Source organism: Solanum lycopersicum, chromosome 12 (genome assembly GCF_036512215.1).
Source record: "Solanum lycopersicum chromosome 12, SLM_r2.1".
NCBI classification, from domain to species: Eukaryota; Viridiplantae; Streptophyta; class Magnoliopsida; order Solanales; family Solanaceae; genus Solanum; species Solanum lycopersicum.
The window spans coordinates 66650997-66672243 of NC_090811.1; the positions used below are offsets into that span (position 1 = coordinate 66650997).

General features: G+C 31.4%; 3 protein-coding genes and 1 long non-coding RNA gene across 4 annotated transcripts; 1 reads left to right on the top strand and 3 right to left on the bottom strand.

The window, feature by feature from the left end:
- Positions 1-1043: 1043 nt before the first annotated feature.
- LOC101248656 (cypmaclein-like) lies at positions 1044-2974 on the bottom strand. Its single transcript, XM_010316347.4, has 3 exons — positions 2706-2974; positions 2549-2603; positions 1044-1551 (listed from the first exon to the last, which is right to left on the bottom strand). Exons 1-3 carry the CDS (start codon positions 2805-2807, stop codon positions 1370-1372), a joined length of 339 nt encoding a protein of 112 aa, XP_010314649.1. The 5' UTR covers positions 2808-2974; the 3' UTR covers positions 1044-1369.
- Positions 2975-4642: 1668 nt separating this feature from the next.
- LOC138340726 (uncharacterized) lies at positions 4643-6219 on the top strand. Its single transcript, XR_011213475.1, has 3 exons — positions 4643-4765; positions 5644-5706; positions 6106-6219. It is a non-coding gene; the product is annotated as an uncharacterized lncRNA (long non-coding RNA).
- A 1257-nt stretch (positions 6220-7476) lies between these two features.
- Positions 7477-10364, bottom strand: LOC101248956 (tubulin beta-3 chain-like). The gene is made up of 3 exons (XM_004252752.5): positions 9655-10364; positions 8562-8831; positions 7477-8319 (listed from the first exon to the last, which is right to left on the bottom strand). Exons 1-3 carry the CDS (start codon positions 10058-10060, stop codon positions 7640-7642), a joined length of 1356 nt encoding a protein of 451 aa, XP_004252800.1. The 5' UTR covers positions 10061-10364; the 3' UTR covers positions 7477-7639.
- A 568-nt stretch (positions 10365-10932) lies between these two features.
- LOC101261399 (uncharacterized) lies at positions 10933-19073 on the bottom strand. The gene is made up of 2 exons (XM_004252788.5): positions 18761-19073; positions 10933-14264 (listed from the first exon to the last, which is right to left on the bottom strand). The coding sequence occupies exon 2, from the start codon at positions 14146-14148 to the stop codon at positions 11137-11139; it is 3012 nt and encodes a 1003-aa protein (XP_004252836.1). The 5' UTR covers positions 14149-14264; positions 18761-19073; the 3' UTR covers positions 10933-11136.
- Positions 19074-21247: the final 2174 nt, after the last annotated feature.

Sequence of the window (21247 nt, forward strand, 5' to 3'; positions counted from 1 at the left end):
AGGGGTCAGATCCACGAGCTAATACACATACAAAATCAGGAAAATTGGGTGATTGTTGAAAACGATTTGTAAATGCAAAAATTGTCATGACAAAAATAATTTCAGTATATGTGAAGGTTCCCCAACTCATTATGGAGGTTCTTATAAAGTTGTTGTTTTTTTGAGAATTTTTTATGGATTCTCCGGACACCTGATCAATGGCTAATACACACGAATAATAAAAGAATTTGGGTGATTCCTGCAAAAAAAACTTGTAAATGCGAAAATAGATGTGAAAAAAATAGTGTGAGTATATGTGAAGGTTCCTAACTCATTATGGAGGTCCTTAAGAGTTTTTTAAGAAATTTTTTTTGGGTATTCTGGGCGGTAGATTCATGGGCTAATATACAAGAAAAATCAAGAAATTTGGGCGATTCCTAAAAAAATAGCTTATAAATAGGGAAATGGACGTAGAAAAAATGGTGTGAGTATATGTGAATGTTCCCCAACTCATTACGGAGATCCTCATAAAGTTTTTTGAGAAAAAAATTGTGTGCCTTAGGCGCTAAATCCAAAGGCTAATAGATACAAAAAAATCAAAAAATTTAGGCAATTCTTAAAAAAAATAATTTGTATATGCGAAAATAAGCATTGAAAAAATGGTTTGATTATATGTGGAGTTTCCACAAATCATTAAGGAGGTCTTAATATATATTTTTTTGAGAATTTTTTTTGGATGTTTTGGGCGCCAGATCCATGGATTAATACACACGAAAAATTGAGACATTTGGGTGATTCTTAAAAAGGAATAGCAAATGCAAAAATGAGCGTGAAAAAAATGGTATGGTTATACGTTGAATGTTCGCAACACATTTCGGAGGTCCTCATAATTTTCTTTTTAATGCTTCGAGCGCTAAAATTAGTTTTTTCGTGTGTATTAGTTCATACATTTTCTCTCACAGAAAGCACGATAACACTTGACTACTTCTAAATAAAACATTTAACCTATGCATCTCTTCCTATCTGAAGTCATGAACTCAGTAAATTAAAATTAAGTCAAATCATGAAAAATATTGTGTCCTTTAACATAAAATTTATAACTTGAACTATTTATATCACAAAAAAGTTAAAAAGTAATAAGATATGTAACAACTTACAAAACTTGCCAAAGATATAGGGACTACACGAGTGACATTTATCATCTAGAACACGCGATCGCGCATATAGGTCGATACAAAAGAAATCGCAAATTTTCAAGCCGATAAAAAATTAAATAAAATATCTAAAAATCATCTAAAATTTATCGCGTTTTATTTTTGATCACTTCTTAAAAAGTTTTATGTTATACATATATTACTATGTATAAGTATATATATATATATATATATATTTAGGGACACTTGTGCTTGCCATGATGAGTGAGCATGTCACGGTAACAAGGGCAAAGATCTTGGTTCCCAGAGGTGCCTGGAGGCACACAATTACAACGAGTGCAACAAGTCCCACATGCTCTCAAACACATTTTATGTCTTGATGCTAGACTACATCTTGCCTCACATGCTGTTCCACACTCTTGAAAAAAATTACGAAGACGGATTTAGGATTTTGAGCTTCCGTTGGATCAAAAAAATTATAAAATTTTGACACGTCTAAATTACAAAAGAAGTATAAGTGATCGTTGTCAACTAAAGAATCTAACTTTCAGGCTAGGGTTCATTCCACGAGGAATATGGTTCAGACATAGACTAACTTACACTTATCTATATTTAGTCAAATAATTTCCGAGAAAAGTAACCGGAGTGGGTGGGGGGGGGGGGGGAGTTGAATAAAATAAGAGTTTGTTGGTTTGTATCACTAAGTAATTAACAAGTAAACATAATTTACAGTTTGAGATATCAATATGAGATAAAACTAGGGTATTCCTAATATTGAAATTTGAGAATGTGAGTTTTGATGTTATGATTAATTTTGAAACTTGAGGATATGTTTGGATATGTATTTTGACTTTGAATTTTGCGGATACAATGAAATTTCTACTAAAATTTGATTTGAAAAACTTGAAAATATTTGAAGATTAAATTTTTAAATAATCTGATTAAATTTAAATCAAACAAATATTTAAAAATAAATTTTCAAAATCTGATCTAAAATGTATGGTCAAATGTTAGCAATTTACGTTTGTGGAAATAGAGCAATATTTAAATTACTACTATATGTTTGTTTTTTTGGAGGAAAAATCAAGTTCAATACGTTGCACAAAAGATCTCTACTAAGAATTTCGAAAGTATCATGTATATAATCGATTCTAATACAAATATTAGTGATTCCTTTTAAGACATAAACAAAAATAACTTTATCGTTGCTCCTAAATTCCCGGACTAAAATTAATCCTAGCTTAAAGGGGGTTAAATTTAGCAATTAATTTCAAGTTCATTTGATACAAATATGAAAATTGAATAATTGACTATAGGTCATATATATCACACTTCCAAATTATAAATAAAAGTTGATGGTTTATAATATATATATATATATATATATATATATATATATATGATTAATTAATTACCTGATGTAGGGATGTAAGTAGGGTTGTTAGCACCCTCTGGTCCAGCCGTGTGCACCTAAATTAACCATTAAATCTTATTTAGTTACATATAACACTTATAGCTAATTTTTATTTTATTCCGATAATAAATTAAATATTCAAATTTAAAAAAATATACCGCTAAATTGTCACCGTCACCGTTGCCATTAGCTTCCACAGGACGAAAAACAAGTAGAGAAATCAAAACCATAGTAACAAGAAGAAATTTGGAGATGGCCATGGCTAACACACATTAAAATAAACTTTTATAATATATAGTTTTTGAAGATTATAAAATAAAGTTTATCATTCATGATTTTCATATAAATAGACTTAGAAAAGAGAGAAAATTAAAGTGAGTAACAGCTGTAAACAACTTGGAAATTAAAAATTAATATTATTTTTCTTATTATTTGACGTGCAAGTAAGTAATTAATCTAAATAAATTTCATTTATGACCAAAAATGAGCATTCTAATACAATTTTAAATTAATAAAATTACATTTAAATTTAGAATTCGGCTACATAACAAACAAAATAGGAAAAAAGACAAAAGTGGCTGTAATATATCTACAGTATATGATATGATAAAGTTTATCCAATATTTGTTTATTTCTTTTAAGAATATGGTAGAACAATTTTAAAATTTTATTTTTTTAATTCTCATAATTTTGTAATTTTAAGCTCCTCTTGAAACTTGAAATTTACATTTTTAAACTATGTCTGAGTATACATTTTATTTGAAAATATTTTAAAATTTTGTGAACGAAAGTTTTAAAATTCAAAAATTGGTGTGAGCCAATTTTTGAAAATATAAAAATATTTGAAGAATAGATTTTTTAAATCTGATCAAATTTTATGGTCAATAAATATTTAAAGATAACTTTTTTAATTTTAATTTAAAATGCATAATCAAACACTTGTTTAATTAGTTTCTCTAGTCATCTTCTCTTTTTCAATCATCTCACTATTGAGAATATTAAAAATATTTATCTGAATTTACTTGTCTTTTTATAAAATTAATTATTTTTACTCCATTTTACTTTAATATTAACTAGTCTTGAAATTAGTTTAGCTCGACTAAATCTCATTCTTAAATTAAAAAAGTAATATATTTATTAGAAGGAAATTACGTTAACTAATATGAAATGAAAAGAATATATAGAGAACAACTTCTTGTTGTGAAGTCTTATTTTAATTGAAGTTAATTAAAACTTCGTCGTCTCAACTCCTAAGTCCTAACAAATAACAAATGGATCACAATATGGGAATTTGATGTATTTCTTCGGTTTCATTTTACTTATTATATTTCGCTTTTTAAAAGTTAATTTGATTTATTTTAAAAGTTTAATTTAATTATATCAATTTGATATTTTAAATTAAAAATTTAGATATTCAGAAATTATATAAAAAAATAATAGACATAATACATAAATATATTCTTTAACTTGGCTTTGAATTACATTTATTTTCTTCAACTTTAGGTGTGCACAAATAGACACTTAAACTTGTATAAAGTTTAACAAATAGACACTCATGTCCTATGTGTCATTTTTGTGATATCCTTCGTATATTATGCTATGTAGGATTCATGTGTTTATTTATTTAAAAGCTGAATAGTTAATTGTCTGTTTGTGCATTATAAAAGTTGAAGGTCAAAGTGAAAATTTGAAGCCAAGTTTAAAGTCTAATATATATATATATATATATATGCCAAAATATAAATTGCAATTTTTTAAATATAAATATAATAAAAAATATATCAAAAATAAAGTAATATAATTTTCTATCAAATTGACACCACCTTATTTCCAAGAAAGTTTCATGACAATAAAACTTTAATATAGATTCGTCACGTTTCTATTTCAGAAAATTAAATAATATTTGGGAAAAAAACAAAATTAATATTTTCTTATCATTTTTTTAATAATAAAATATATACTCTTAAACTAAAAAGAAAAACCTCCCCGGCCTCCTAAGTTCTCCAATTCAAATTAGATAAGGAAACCTAAAAAATATTTTTTTATGTATATTTAAATATATTTGAATACTTTTTAAAAAATAAATAAAAAATCTGACTTCGAAAAAAAAATGATCCAAAATAGGATTATAGAATGTGCTTCATTCAATGAAGATGAAATCAATGTGGCCAATATTTTGTTGAATCTAAAAGACCAAATTGAAGAATCTGAAAGAAAGGTACTGAAAATTTATGAATTTTAAACTTTTCGATTCTTCGTTTATATGTTTATTATTATCGTCCTAGTTTATTTGACATCCTTTTGATTTCGATAAGCAAAATAATTTCATCCTAATTTACGTGGAATTAATATTTCAAAAGGTAATTAAACTTTGAGAGTTTATTCGATTAAAGTCATTGAATTTTATTTTGTATCAGTAAAATCAAACAATTTAAGACTTTATCTTTTAAAGTACTTGACTAAAGTTAGTATTAAAAAAAATCTTGCATGATAATAAATAAAAAGATTCAAAAGATTATTCAAATATTGAGAATTTTCCTAACAAAATCACTAAACTTTATTTTGTGACGATAAAATCACTTAACTTTTAACTCTTTATATAAAAACTTATTATTAAACTTGCGTCTGAGATGTAATAAACTTCACTAGATTGGGCTAAATTTGGACCAGTTAAAATATGTTAGATTAATAAAGTTACGATTTGTCATGTTAATTTTTTTCTTAATGATAAATAAACTTGAGTAATTTTATTAATACAAAGATTTTGAGTTAAGTAATTTAAATAATGAATATAGTTGAATGATTTTGAAAAATAAAATATTTAAATTGAGTGATTTTATTCGTATAACACAAACTATGTTTAATAACTTTACTTAGTAAATTTCTTATTGTTAAGTAATTTTTTGAGATATTAACTAAAATTATATGGCATGATTCCAATCCCTATATACTATAATTCATATATGTAAATATTTCGCGATAAAAACTTAAAATTTTCGTATTTGAGATTTTGAAATTCATACTTACGATATTAAATAAATTAGAACAAAGAATATACAACTTTTGTTTGCATTCTTGCCTCTCTTTTTTTTGCAGATAAGAGAAAAGTTGATGCGTAATATAGAGAAGTTGAGTTGATGTAGAGAATCCTTAAGACAGGTGAGTGAGTCAGTAAATTGTTTAATAAATAATATGTTTGTTTGTTTTCAAAATTATCGTATTTTTTGGAGTATAAGTTTGATTCGTGAAAATAGTCATTAATACTTGCATTAAGTATAAGATATGTCTACATCACCATCTTGGAGGTGCGGTCTTTCTTTTAAATCCTACTGACACGAAATACTTAGTTCATTGTGTTAATTTTTTTATCCTCTCTTTTATTGATTAAAAGATAGAAGACAACGATAATATTATCTATATGTGATTAATAAATCACATGTTCAAACGGTGAAAACAATCACTAATGCTTGTAATACAAACCCTATTAATACGCGATGCTTAGTTTATCGGACTAATCTTTTTTTTTTTTACTCCTTTTTCGTTTGTCTAAAACTACAGGAGGTGGAGATAGTACAAAGTTATAATAACAAGCAAAAAGCTTACAATGTTGAGTTAAAATCAATTAGAAAAGGTAAGTAATGAAATATTTCATATCATTATCGGTTAATCAGTGTTTGATCATGAAAATTATGATTTTGTATTTCAAATTCGGTAAACAATTTTATAACTTGATTTTCATCTCTCTTTTCACTTTTAAAGTTATATTTAATTACACTCAAACGTGAATATTTACTAAATTATTTTTCTTACAAAAAAATATAATCAATACAATTTTATTTTGCGTTACTAAATCAGTATACTAGCTAGTTACAGGGCCAACTTCCACAATTGGGCTTGATGAACCATATAAGCCCAATAGTAATGGGCCAACTTCCACAAGAACAGCCCATGTTTTCATCAACTAATGGATTGGGCTTTGTGAGGTATACAGGCCCAATAAGTGGTATGTCTCAAAGAAAGGCCCAATATGCAGAAGCTAGGAGAAAAAGGAGGATGAAAAGAATTGAAACTAAGAGATCATCTCGACTAATAGATAATTAGATTTGGTGTAATTCATTTTAATTTTTTTTTTAAAAAAAAATTCATGTAATATATTTTCTTATCTCATGATAAGGCGTGAGATTGACATCATTATCTCGTAAAAGGAGAAATATGATAGAATTATTTGATGAGGAATAACATATATAACCGAAATGTGGTTAGTAGAACTATAAATGAGTTTTTTTGGGGTAATGAAGTTTGGCTTATATATCCTTTGTCGTTAATACTTTGATTCAGAAATATTTTTCCAATCAATACTTTGGTCCAAAAATGTTTATTATGGATCAAAACTGCCCATTTCCAAAATAAATATATTATTCTTTTCTTTTGAAAATATATTTTTTTTCTAATTAAAATATTATTAAAAAACTCGATTCTTGTTTTTTTCTTTTAAAATTATTTTAACAAAATAAAAATGTAAGAGATAATTATTTTCTTCTTGATCTCATTTTATCAATTAAAATAAAATAACTTCATATACCGTTATAACTTCATATACCGTTTTAACAGATAGATATGTCATATATATATATAAGATTATAGTATATATAATGATAATTAAAATATTTCTTATTTTATCTTCTTTTGAATTGAGGTAGCATAAACATTTGCTAGAAAAGAATGTGTTAAAAAGATTTAAATAATATATTTATTTTGAAAATGAGCATTTTTGAATTTTGACTCATTAAATAACAATAAAGACATTTTTGGATTTGGACCAAAGTATTAACGGCAACTACATTTTTGAATCAAACTACACAGGACAATTCTATTCATTTCACGTATACAGACATTTTTTTTTAACCCTTTTCCCTTTACATATTCAAATCACTATCTAACATTTAATTTTCATTCACAAAAGAACAAATAAAACAGAGGGTTCATCCAAATAACAATAATAAATCTAAAAAAAAAAAAAACATAAGCATTTAACAAATCCACAAACAAAAAATAAACAAAGCAATATTCTGTGATACTAAAATTTGAGAAGTTATTGGCCTTCATAATGTTCTTCAACACCTTCATCAAAATCTTCCTCAACCTCAGCAGTAGCATCTTGATACTGTTGATATTCTGCAACCAAATCATTCATATTACTCTCAGCTTCAGTAAATTCCATTTCATCCATTCCTTCCCCAGTATACCAATGCAAAAACGCCTTTCGTCTATACATGGCCGTGAACTGCTCACTCACTCTCCTAAACATTTCTTGAATGGACGTCGAGTTCCCAATAAATGTAGATGCCATTTTTAGCCCAGTTGGTGGAATGTCACACACACTAGACTTCACATTGTTAGGGATCCACTCAACAAAGTACGACGAGTTCTTGTTTTGGACGTTGATCATCTGTTCATCGACTTCTTTAGTACTCATTTTTCCCCTAAACATAGCAGATGCTGTTAAGTAACGTCCATGACGAGGGTCAGCTGCACACATCATATTCTTAGCATCCCACATTTGTTGTGTAAGCTCTGGAACTGTGAGGGAACTGTATTGCTGTGATCCACGAGATGTCAGTGGTGCGAATCCCACCATGAAGAAATGAAGACGTGGGAACGGGATTAGATTCACAGCCAATTTTCTCAAGTCTGAGTTCAGCTGACCGGGAAATCGCAGACAACATGTAACACCACTCATTGTTGCAGATATCAAATGATTTAGGTCACCAACTGCAAACAAAAAGGATACTCCATTCGTATCAAACTATCAATTTATACAACGTTGCTTGACTAAACTCAATGTTTTTACATCAGGATTTAGAATTAGTAATTGCCCTTTTTATAATAAAGTTCGAGGTAGAAGGTTAAATGTAATAACACTCCGTTATTTTAGGAATGATGCGACACATTTGGAACGTTCTAAAATGAAAAGAGTATGATCGTATGAGTTAATATCAAAGAGAGAAACTTACAAGTTGGATTAGTGAGCTTTAGAGTCCTAAAACAGATGTCGTAGAGGGCTTCATTGTCGAGGACCATACATTCATCAGCGTTCTCTACTAATTGGTGCACAGAAAGTGTAGCATTGTATGGTTCGACAACAGTGTCTGAAACCTTTGGAGATGGAAAAACAGAGAAGGTGAGCATCATTCGATCTGGATACTCTTCCCTTATCTTTGAAATTAAGAGAGTTCCCATGCCGGAACCAGTCCCTCCTCCAAGTGAGTGACAAACCTGAAATCCTGGCTCATAAAACAAAAAACAAAGATTGTAAATAAATAAAATAAACTAAAACAGAGGTCCAATTTAAAATATAGATAAAATTCATTTATGTTCAAAAATTCAGAAAAGACTAAAGCATTTGTGAGAAATTCTCGTTCTACAAAGCTTAGGCGTTCGTATCTCCAAAAAATCATGGATCATTGTACGATTTTTTTTTTATATAACATTCTGATTTGTACTATAAGTTTTGAGAAAAGACACTAGGCAGTAAGATCCTTGATTAATTTCAACAGAACAAAAAACAAGGTGATCGAATCCAACTTTTCAATGTTAATTCAAATCATTTACTGAAAAAAGATGAAAGTACATCATATATCATAATCCCAGCTCTTCTTTTATACGTGTCTCACCACGAAGGTGCATTATAGATCAAATTATATATGAACTTGTCTATCCACAATTTCTCCATATGTTTTGTCCAAAATGCTTCTTATATTTCCATAAACTACATATCTTATCAAATACTATACATCTACAAATGTACATTAACAGAGACAAATACTACTTTATACGTTTGCATGCGTTCATTCAGGCATCATACGAACAAACTCCATCCATTAATCACAACACCAGAGCATATAGCTATCATTGTCGATTGAGGTGATTAACATCAAACAGTTCACACACACTTCAATTATTTCATTATTTATTTATCCATCAAAACTTTTACTTGAACACATGATTTCATCAAATACGAGAAGAATTGCAACTTATAACATTTTTCGCATAGTTTTAGAATATCTAAATTTTAGAAGCAAAATTGAATTATTTTTTTTTTCATACCTTGCATGCAGTCACAGTACTCAGCCTCTTTACGAACAACATCGAGAACAGAATCAATCAATTCAGCGCCTTCTGTATAATGTCCTTTTGCCCAATTATTTCCAGCACCAGATTGTCCAAAAACAAAATTATCAGGGCGAAAAATTTGTCCATAAGGACCAGATCTAATACTATCCATAGTACCAGGTTCGAGATCCATAAGAACAGCTCTAGGTACAAAACGACCAGCAGTAGCTTCATTGAAATACACATTAATCCGTTCAAGTTGTAGATCAGATGCACCTGCATTATCAGAATTGTAACGTCCCGTTGGATCTATGCCGTGTTCATCACAAATTACTTCCCAGAATTTTGAACCGATTTGGTTCCCGCATTGGCCTCCTTGAATGTGTAAGATTTCTCTCATTTTTTTTTCGTTTCCTTAGAATGGAAATGGGAAGAAAAAAAAATGTGAAGAAATAAAGAAGAAGAAGAGTGGTTATGAGGCGACGGAACAAAAATGCGGACGAATTGAAACCGCTTGCCTGATCGATAGGGGACAGAGCTCCACGTGGCCACCGTCAAAAACCTCGTTTGATTGAAAAATAAGTTATTCTAAATTATCGTAATTGGTAAGTAAATATCATTCGTCATATTTTTTTGGACATTGGTGTTTCTGCCGTTCAAAAACTAAAATATATATATGAAATCGACGGATAAGATCAGACGTGTGTCCCTATTTTGTCATTAGTTAGAGATCAATGCCCCAAAAATATGACGGAGAATATTTACATACCGTTTATGATAATATGAGGGTATATTTATCCTCTTTTTTCCATTCTATGAATGACAGAAGAATTAGACAATAATTATTGCATGGCTCGAACTCGTGGTCTATAGTTCTCACACTATGTCTCATTCAACATTTGAAGCAAAAGTAATTTTAGCTTATAATTTTGTTTATTCATCTTAGTAAGCATTATTATTATGCTTATGTGGTGGTGGTGTTTTTTTCAAATAGTTTTAAATTTTATGATGGTTATAAATTTTGTTTAAAAATTGATATCTGTTTTCCAAAAAAAATGTACGTCTAAACAAACATCTATGAGGCTGTTTCTCTCTTGACCACATGTCTGGATTCCGAGCCCTGGATATCTTTGAAAATGAAAATAGATGAAAGAGAGACATTCTTCTAAATTTCTTTGGGTGTAAATGAGAATTACAGTTACATGTAAGCTTGCTGAGTAAAGCAAAATACCTAAAAATGTGACCAGAAGGAACAAGTTAGAAGAAACATAGTGAACAAGTAAACTTTTGCACCTATTCTTAAAGTAATGTCAAGAATCATATTACATTCAGAAATTATGTCTTTATTCAACTATATTATGCTTCATCCCAGTTTAAATCAATATAAGACCCCCCCTCCTCCTACCTTTAATTTACCTACTGCTACAAGACACTGGCCGATAAATGATTTAACGACTGGGATAACAAATCGAAAGTTTACTTCCATGGTGGTGGATGATGTTTGAAAGGGGAAGATTCCCAGCCACCATCTGGTTCTTTGCGTTTCCCACCGATACTCAAACTGGTTGAGGGTTGCATGCCGATCCTGAACTGTTCATCCATCGTTCTAGCTTGTCCTTGATCAAAAAGCTGCCTCAGACCTCCGGTGTCTTTATTCCCACGATCAAGTACTAAGCCAGTGTCGAGATCCAGACCACTTCGTGATGGCCAAACTCCGTTGGGAACAGGTGCACTTCCCATGTTTAAAATGAATGATTGTTGGGAGAAAGAGGGTGGTATTGCTGAAGTAGATCCGCCAATTTGAGGTACAACAGGAGCCCCCCTGGAATCAACCAGGTAAGGAATATGACCACTGGGTCCATACATCGATGAGGAGAAAGCGGGAGGAACTGGAGCAATGCCACTGTAACCGAAAGCAGGAAGAGGGGTATATTGAAATGGAGATCCCATTCCTAAAACTCCTCCACCTCTTGCAACGTTATGCTCAACAGCGTTTTCTGCTACCCTACCATTTGGGAAAGGAGAAGACTGAGCAGCATAATCTTTACGGTTGACCTCAACCTTCACGCCCATGATGGACACAACAGTATCACCTGATTTTATTCCACCAGATGCATTAGAATTCTGAGGTGGTTTCTTGAAGTTGTTCAGATTTGAGAAATCATTGAGAAAAGAGGACTGGTCATTTAGATCAAAGTTCCTTAACGAAGGCTGCTTTGATGATGATGATGATGAAGGTGACTGGCTTGGATGACCATTCCTCAGAGACAAGAGTGATCCCTCCATTCGCCAATCAGATGGTGCTTCACCCTCTTCACTTGCACAGTTAAGATCCCACTCTAACATTTCCGATTTTCTTGGACTGGCTTCACGAGAAGATTTACCTAGAGGAAGAGCAGATGATAATGAAACTTTCTTTTCAGGGAAAAGGTCTGCAACCCTATCATCTCCACCTTCAGATACATTCAGATCAATATCATGGAAACATTGCATTTGCTTTGAGCTGCTGGCATTCCCGCCAGAGGAAACAGCCTTCTCACCTCCAGGGATCCGGCGAGGTGATGCAGGCCGAAAAGCACTTGTTGCAGCGGATCCTTTCCATCCAAGAGTTCCTTCAAACTGTAAGGGAGTAGCAGGTACTCCAGAGGCAGCTGCAGCCCTTGAAGCAGAAACAACAGATACAGAACTGGAGATCGGATTTCCTGGACTATCCATATCATCTGAACAAACCTCTAGATTCAGATCAAAAGTGCAGAGACCTTTGTCGACGTTGGTTTCAAGATCCAAAGTGGCATCAACAACCTGAGAAGATTCCACCTTCACAGTTCCATTGATTGGTCTAACTTCTGAGTTTGCAAGTGAAGCTTCAGTTGAAGGAGCCATCCCTCTTGATACTTCCTTGTTAGAGCACTCAATTCTTTTTTGGCTTTGTTTTGCACTAACAGAAACTGGGCTACCAGGCTCATGAATTTTACTCTCCTCTATTTTCTCAGAAGAACTGCAACTCTGAACTTCCCTCTCCACTTCTATTGCAACTTGTCTAGCTAATTCTAAAGGATCCATGATGCCATAGTCAAAATCAATATCACTTTTCTTGCCAAACACACCATTATCTCTACCTCCTTTTCCTGCTTCTTGAAATTCACTTTCATTTTCCATATCATCCTCACTGTTGTCACTAGTGTGTTTGTCCTCACTGTTGTCGCTAGTGTGTTTGTCAGCCTGACCAACAACAGAATCTATGGGATGTTCCAGATTATGCTTGTCGGAGTCCTGCAATACATCATTGTTGCACTTACTGTTTTCTTTAGCTTCAAGCACTATCTTACTGCTGCCATGATTATCAGGTTTACTATCATCCACCGGTGTCTTTCCCTTGGGAACAGCCACTGAGACATCACCAAAAGTAGAATTTCCGCTACAAATCTTTTCGTTGTAGACATCAGTTTGTTTTTGTAAATCTGATCCAGCAATAGCATCCAAAGCTTCTCTGATATCAGTAACTAAAGAAATAGTTCTGTCTTCCAATGATTTAGACACTGCGGAGTTGAATTTCTCAAAACCTCCAACTTCTTTAATGTGACTTGAGTGATTAATTGAATCTGAAACAGGAACATCTGCCTGTTCATCAACAGGACCAGGTCTCAATTCTATAGAAGTGGACGCATTTGACGTATCAATAGCATTGGTGGCACACTCTGCATGATGTGCCGGGTGTTCACCCTTGACACCTTCAGTAACCGAATTTGACAAAGAAGAGCCTGGAAACGCATCCTTCATGTGTGTATGCTCCAAATTTTGGTTGGATGTTGCGGTATCGCCAATCCTAGATTGATGGATATCAGACCTTGAAGACAGTGTCCTACTATTGCCAACATGTTCCTTGGTCTTTTCTTCTCCAGAACCTCCTTCCACAGACGACTGTTCAGACGGCCCATTTTCTCCAACAAGATTCGCAGTATCTCTTGTTTTATCATTAATAGATGCTTGTACTTTTTCAATACCCGCTGAAACCATACAGTCGTCTTTCCCGTTATTCCAACTATCAAGTAATGTTTTAGCTCTCTCTTGCACCTTAGAATTATTGTGGCCAAGGAGGCTCTTCACAGTCAGCCAGATTCCAGAAGATACAGACTTCTTATCATCTACATGCAGCCTCTCAACAGCTCGCAGTAAAAGATCTATCAAATGACTGATTGACTCATCTACAAAGTACTCACCTGTCTCATTTCCAAATCTTAGAGCATCCCGTAACCAACTCTGAATAAAGCTGAGTCCATCTAGCTGGATAAAGAGTTCAAGACACTCTTTATTCTCAGTTGCAGCTATTGTGCTTGCAACAGCAGACCACTGCTTTGTTATTTCACCAGCATTCTTGACATCACACTCTCTTTCCTTCTGCATTATGGAGAGTAGCTCCTGGACTCGAGAAGGAGTAGTGAGCCCATTACTCATCTCAGTCAAGGTAAAGAAGTCCTCGAGTTTCATAATGTAATAGTAACTCACAAATCAGGACTTCCGAGATGTAAAGTGATTCTTGTAATATCTACCCTTTCCATCATATCTGAAATAGATAAAGAAAAGGAATATCCAGCAACCTCCAGCTGCAAAAAAACATTGAAAATTGATCCAAAATATTAGTTCAATAGATCTAATAGACACGAAAATTTGTTAACTTGACCTTGTACTCGAGAACTGACTAGTTGTTTTAAACATAATTGGGAGATACCAAGGGAAGTTAATTCTAAACGCTACATCAATTTTGTCTTTATGAAACAAAAAAACATTCAAATAAAGCAAACAGAAGGCATGAATGGTCGAATGTTCACAAAGGCGCGCTTAAGCCCTAAAGCGATACACAAAACATGTTAACACTTCGCCTTGCTTTATGGGCACTTCAACGTTGTCATTAAGGCTCTAAGACATACTTTTCCTTGCCAATGAGAAAAATCCTAAAGATGTGATACTAAACAATTGGTAATTCTGTTTATCATTATTCTTTTTCAATTTCTTTGTCCATATACTTGTTATTCAAGCTTATGCTTATTAATGACTACACATACATAGTTTGTATTTGTTTCCTCGCACCTTTTTCCATTAAAGTCAATGTTTTATTTGCGTTTTGCGCTTAAAACCCCAAAGCAGCTTAGAGTTATTTTTACATTCTTCGCTTTTGATAACACTGCAATAGTCCTACAAGGCGGCAACACTAATTTATGCCTCAAGAGCTCCTAAGACACTGTTGTAAATAGTAAGTCCGACTATTTTATTTTATTCCCAACAATTACCATCGTATCAATTACATGAACCTTGGGCCTAACTACCAAAAAAAGAAAAACTATATCACGAAGTGATAGTTACCCAAGACAATATAAAGTGACAACAACTCATTCCCTCAATGCCAGGCCTCGCTATACAAAACAGGGAGAGGTGAGGATCCTCTTTATATGGTTTGAAGCAACCCTCACCTCATGAGCTTTCTTTTGGAATTAAGTAAGGACCAACGTCCATTCTTTTCTCATGTTATAAGAGCAGGTAAGATGTCCGGGGTTCAAATTTCACCACCACGCGAAAAAGCAAAAATTTATTTCCACATATTTGACCCATGAAAAAAGAATAAGGCTCACGTGTAAATAAGCATGCTAAGACATAGCATAATCCAATAATGTGTGACCTCTCTGATAATTTACACTTTCCAGATGAGGTGGCCACACACTCCGACAGATTGAAAAAAATATTTTTTCAGAAACTATACACCAATGATATGTGATCACCAACTAAAAAACATTATTACCTTGGTCCCTACTAAAAGTTTTTTTTTTTTTTGACACTGTTGATAAGAATTGGCTTCTCTATATATATATATTTATATACACAAGACGCACCGAAATTAGACCCAGTGAAATACCAAATAGGACCCCAGGAGGGCGAGGTTTACGCCAAATCTTATCCAACCTTGTGGAGGTAGATGTTGCTTCTGAAAGACCCTCGGCTTAAATATTGCATCCGCCCACTTGATACTATTATTATATTGTAAGCAACCAGCATGACAATATTTCTTTTAATGATTCGTTACTAATCCCCACATATTTAAGAAGTTAATTTTGGCATATGCTACACAAGTCTATACGAAACGCGAACTAACACAATAAAATTAAGAGGAAAACGACAGATTCATTAATATATGCCAAAAAGAACTTTAGTGTTAGTACGTGACATACATTGTGCTACTCCAACTCCCAATACAATATTCTTTCCCTTTACATTTATTACGATCTCTCCTCGTAAAAGTAGAACGAAAATTGAATCTAGTCAGTTTAAATTATTTAAAGTTAATGTTATTACTATCAGAGATGGATTCAAAATTTAAATTTTATTGTATCTGTAATAACCTCAAGATAATATTCAATGATAACGGGATTCACAATCCATTATTTATAGATACTTACTCAAGGTTCTAAACAAAAGTTACTGTGTTCACCTGAACCAGTAAATGAAATTCTAGATCTGTCCCTCGTTATTACCTTTTTATATAATATATATAATAGAATTGCTCTATATATGGAGATAGTTTTACTTTTCATATTATTTGATTTTACTCAAAGAAATGGTCTATGCATACTTCGCAACAATAAATATCAGAAAGTATTTATAAAAAAAGGTAGAATATTTAACAGCATTGAAGAGATTATGTGAATAGCTAAATTTTTGTATTGGCTCATGCCTTTTTAGGAAAATTGATTGGTTCATGCTCTAATAACCAGTGTTGTCAAAGGCGCACTTAAGCCCTGAAGCGAGACTAAAAACGTGTTGAGCGCTTCGCCTTGCTTTATGTATGCTTCAGTGAATCATCAAGGTTCTAAGACATACTTTCCCTTGCCAATGAGCCTCTGCTGAAGAGGTGACACTAAGCCATCGATATTTCGATTTATCATAAAAAAAATTCAATTTCATTGCACATATATTTGTTATTCATGTTTATAATTATTAGTCTTGGACTAAATATATATTTGTATTTTTCTCCCTTTTGTACCCTTTTTCATTACAGCTCATGCTTTATTTACATTGCGCTTAAAGCCCTAGTGAACTTTAGAGCTTTTCGCCTTTGATACACTGCTAATAACTCCAGTCCCAGATAATTGAAGAAACCAATTTTTTGTATGGTTAATGCTCTAATAACTTTTGTCCTGACTTAGCTTACCAAAACATAGTTTAGAGCATGAGCATGACAAGTAGAGTCACTTTTTCCTTTTCTTTTGGGTTGAACCTAGCATGAAAAAATGGATCTTTTCCTATAATATCCAACCAAGCTTATGTATTCCAAGTTCTGAATTGGGATGTATTTTTATTACTTGCTGGATCGGAGCACCTTCAAACTTACCACCACTACCTCAGACATCTTTCTATGACACCCTACCTGACATCACCATGAGTAAGACTCCCGATATAATAGTAAAAGAAATATGTGTACATAGATCGACTCATCAAGTTCCATTGAAATAGGATTTAAGCTATCAATTGATAAGACTGAATCGGATCGACTCAGCTGATATGATAGATGGGATGGTAGTTAGTGTTACATTTATCTAGGCCTTGTCTCCATTTCATTATCCTCCGCTTTCCTTGCATAGTTTGGAAGGCAAGAACAGAAGACAATGACATGAAAAAAAATATTTTGAGTTTATTTTTTTGGAAAATATATAATTATATTGACATTTGGGGAAACCCCATGTACAAAACGTATATACCAAAATAAAAGGACCTACACGAAATTGTGGTTGTCACAAAAGAGATTCAGTCTAGAAATAAAGTTTATTATTATATGTTTATGCGGGATGGAACACCCTTAATACTTTTGGCACTTATTATCAATAGTTGACATTTTTATCTTTGTGATTGTAACAATCAATTCAAGCAATAGAAAGAAACACAGTAGAGCACCCTAAGTGCAAAAGTATCCCCATGCTGCCCAACATTTGAATACATTTTCTCCACTGTCAATAGGTTCAGAAATTCGGTCTTCGCTAGAGAAATGTCTGTAGGAGTTAACACCTAAATTCAGGACTAACATGTAGGTATCCGTCAAGGCAGCCAGATCTTCAGCTTCTTCACAAACTTAATATTGCTAAAAATGCATAGAAGCAAATTTGAACCTCCTGCTGCTAAATTCAAAATGCTACTATTCGCCCCGCTACTTTTTGGCTAGTTAAGTCTGCAAAGAAGAACAGGCAAATATAGGATAGGTAATGGTATTCCTTCTTCCTTTTCTCTCTCACATCCTTCCGCTTTTTGTGCCTTGTCGAGAAGTTCAGAAGATTCAATAGCCATGTCCATAGAACTTTCACTTAACTATTTTTTTGTTTATAGCCGAGAAATTTTCACAGGCCAGTGCACACACTTCAAAGGTAATGGGTCCATTCCTCTACTTTTTTCCATTTAAACACTAGGCTTTTGTTTGTGGAAAGAATAGAACCCGTGATGTGCGTCTAACATGTGTCGTGTTCCTACCACTAGACAGTTATGCAAATTAAAGAAATACCAATTTACAATTTTGAATAGCTCGGCAATTGTAAAAGAATCTTGTGCATCCAACCCAAAACCTTAAGCAAAGGAGCGGAATAGCTCAAGACCTTTATAAGCCCATTGGAAACCTTACACAGTCCACGTGGGACGGACAACTATATAACTCAACAGCAATCACAACATTAGTATTATTACCAAAAACAGAGAAAAAACTAACACAAACAATAACAACACTTCAATCAAAACCACTCAGCTAAACAATATAAATCTTCACTATCCATTTCCCTCTATTTAAACCACTTCAATTCTGGAAAACAAACCTAAACCCTAAAACAGTCCAAGCTGAGCCAAACAAGATACAAAAACAAATCCCTCAAACCTCAAAAACAAACCAACCAACAAACAAAAACCACATAAACATTCATTCACCATAAGCCTAAAAATGCCTAAAAATTATATCTTTACACAAAAAAAAATCAAAATTACACAATAGATGCAATCAAGATAAACCCAATCAACCCAATACTCCAAAACAATTGTAGTAATCAAAAAAACTTCAAAAAGCAATAAACTTTACCTGAATACAGAAAAAAACCCTAACTTTGTCTCCAATTTGAAACTTCAAAAGCTCAATTTTTTTGCTTCGTTTTCGCTGTAGATTTCGAATTCCACAAATTGGGTATCAGTAATTTTAGCTTCTGGTTCACTATTTCTCTGAATTTTTTTTCAAAAATCCCTGGTTTGTCTCCCGTAAGAACACAGAAAACAAGAAAGGACTAAACTTTCTTCTTCAGCTGTCCTTTTCTTTTATTTTTTTGTTTCTATTTTTTAAGTGTACCCTCTTTTTCTCTCTCTTTATTTATCTTTCTTCTTTTAAAAAATAAAATAACATATTACTCCTTTGACGGATCGAGATTAAAATAAATTTATCTTTGATCATAAAATAAAATTTTCATATATCATCTAGATGTTTTGGATGATTAATTATTGTGAATTGTAACTTTTTCACGTAGTTTATAAATATATAAATTTTATTTTAAAAAATTAAAAATATGATGGGTGAATTTTCGATTAAACTTAAATTGGTTGACTTTGAAAAAATAATATTATTCGCATAAATTGGGACACATGGAGTAACATATTGTTATAGAAGTTAGAAAAGTCGTCATGTGCGGTGGATGATATTGCTACTTTCTTAATAAGATATTTCGTGTTCAAGCTTTAGATATAGAAAAATTCTTAACATGAAGCGCTACCTCCTAAATGAGGCTCAGATCCGCACGAATCCGAATTATAATGGCTTAATATAGTGAAAGCTTTTTTTTTGTTCGTAAATTTAATTTAGATATACAAGTTGTGATTTATCTATGATTATATCTGAATATACAATAAAGTGTTTTGTGAGAAACAAACTAAATATGCAATATTATAATGTACTATGCTACCAGCTTTATATACTGATAGCATTTTAAACTCGTGAGCAAATTTATTTAGACACTTGAATAGTGGTTTATCTCCAATTGAGTATCCGATGATAAAATAATTCTATAGATTGTAAATTGTTGACTCAATTTGGATCTCCTTGTTCAAATGACAGATTATATGTAGATAGTTAAATCTCTTAAATTATACGAATTAGTTTCGATTAGTCATCAAACCTCATACAAGTTTCAGTTGGGGATAATATATATAATTAAACAAGGTGACATATTTAAACGATTAATTTATTTATGTCATAGACAAGTGAAATTACATGTGCGTGGTTTCTCCAGAATTTGAATTGAAAGAGTTAAATAAAAATATTTATCATATGTTCATTTGCTCGGTTAGAACAAATCAGAATTAAAACATCTAAATGATATTTATTAAAAATTTAAGGAGCTGGATCGTTATATTAACACCTATATTATTTATTGAAAAAAGTTCTAAAGTTTCATTTAGTTTGTTTCATTATAGGTTTTTTGTATGCTTAATTTTTATTTACAACTATTAAAATTTTGGAATTTATATATTTATTATTTTTGGTAGTTAAACTAAGTGAACCTTGTCTATGAGTCTATAATATGTATACCTTGAGCATTTAGATGGAAGAAAATATTGTTAATGATGGTACTTTCATGTGGTTTACCTAAATTTAATGAAAAAGAAAGTCAATTTAGCATAATTTGTCAATAATTAGTCAAATTAATGATACTTGTAGAGAAAAAGATACCAAATAATCAAAACAATAATTGAATAATCTTTAATATAATCTCTAACACCAATAATATATTCAAATAAAATTATAAGTAAAATCTAAAAAAAAATATATGAATATCATTTTATTCTTATTTTATAAAAATAAAAATTATTTTTGATATATTTCTAAATATATACATAGTCAAAACTCAAAATAATGATGACACCTTTTGTCTACATTTCTAATTAGTGGACAAAACAAAAGTCATACTTTGCTATCCTTTGTGGACTAGTGCTTAATATATTAATATATAAAAATCATGTAAAAAGAATACATTATATTATAATTTTAATACGAATCAACAATGTGTAAATTACATTTATTTTATCAAATTTAATATACCATATTGCTATAATATAACAATTTATAGGTAATTATTACCTTATAAATAATTTGAGTATGTAACTATTTTTGTACATATATTTAATATATAAAACTTAATTTTTTCATTATAATATATGTACTTTGATACGCCCACAATAATAGTGCTACTGTTAATGGCACAAAAAATACAAGTTGTGTGCACGTATAATTAATGGATCAATTAATAATCTAAAAAAAGTACTATACTATTATTATTTTTTAATGGTGGCTAGTACTTATGTCTTAGCAAAATCTAGTATTTTAAATGTGGGAAATGAAATCATTATACTATATTATATAATTAACAAAACACATAATTAACCGACTATTGTTCTATCCATAAAAGATATATTTATTCTTTGATTTAAGAATATAAGATTTTAATTTTTATTATATTTTTTAAAATTTGTATCATGTCAAAAAATATAAATAAATTAAAATAGAGAAAATAATAAAATCTTG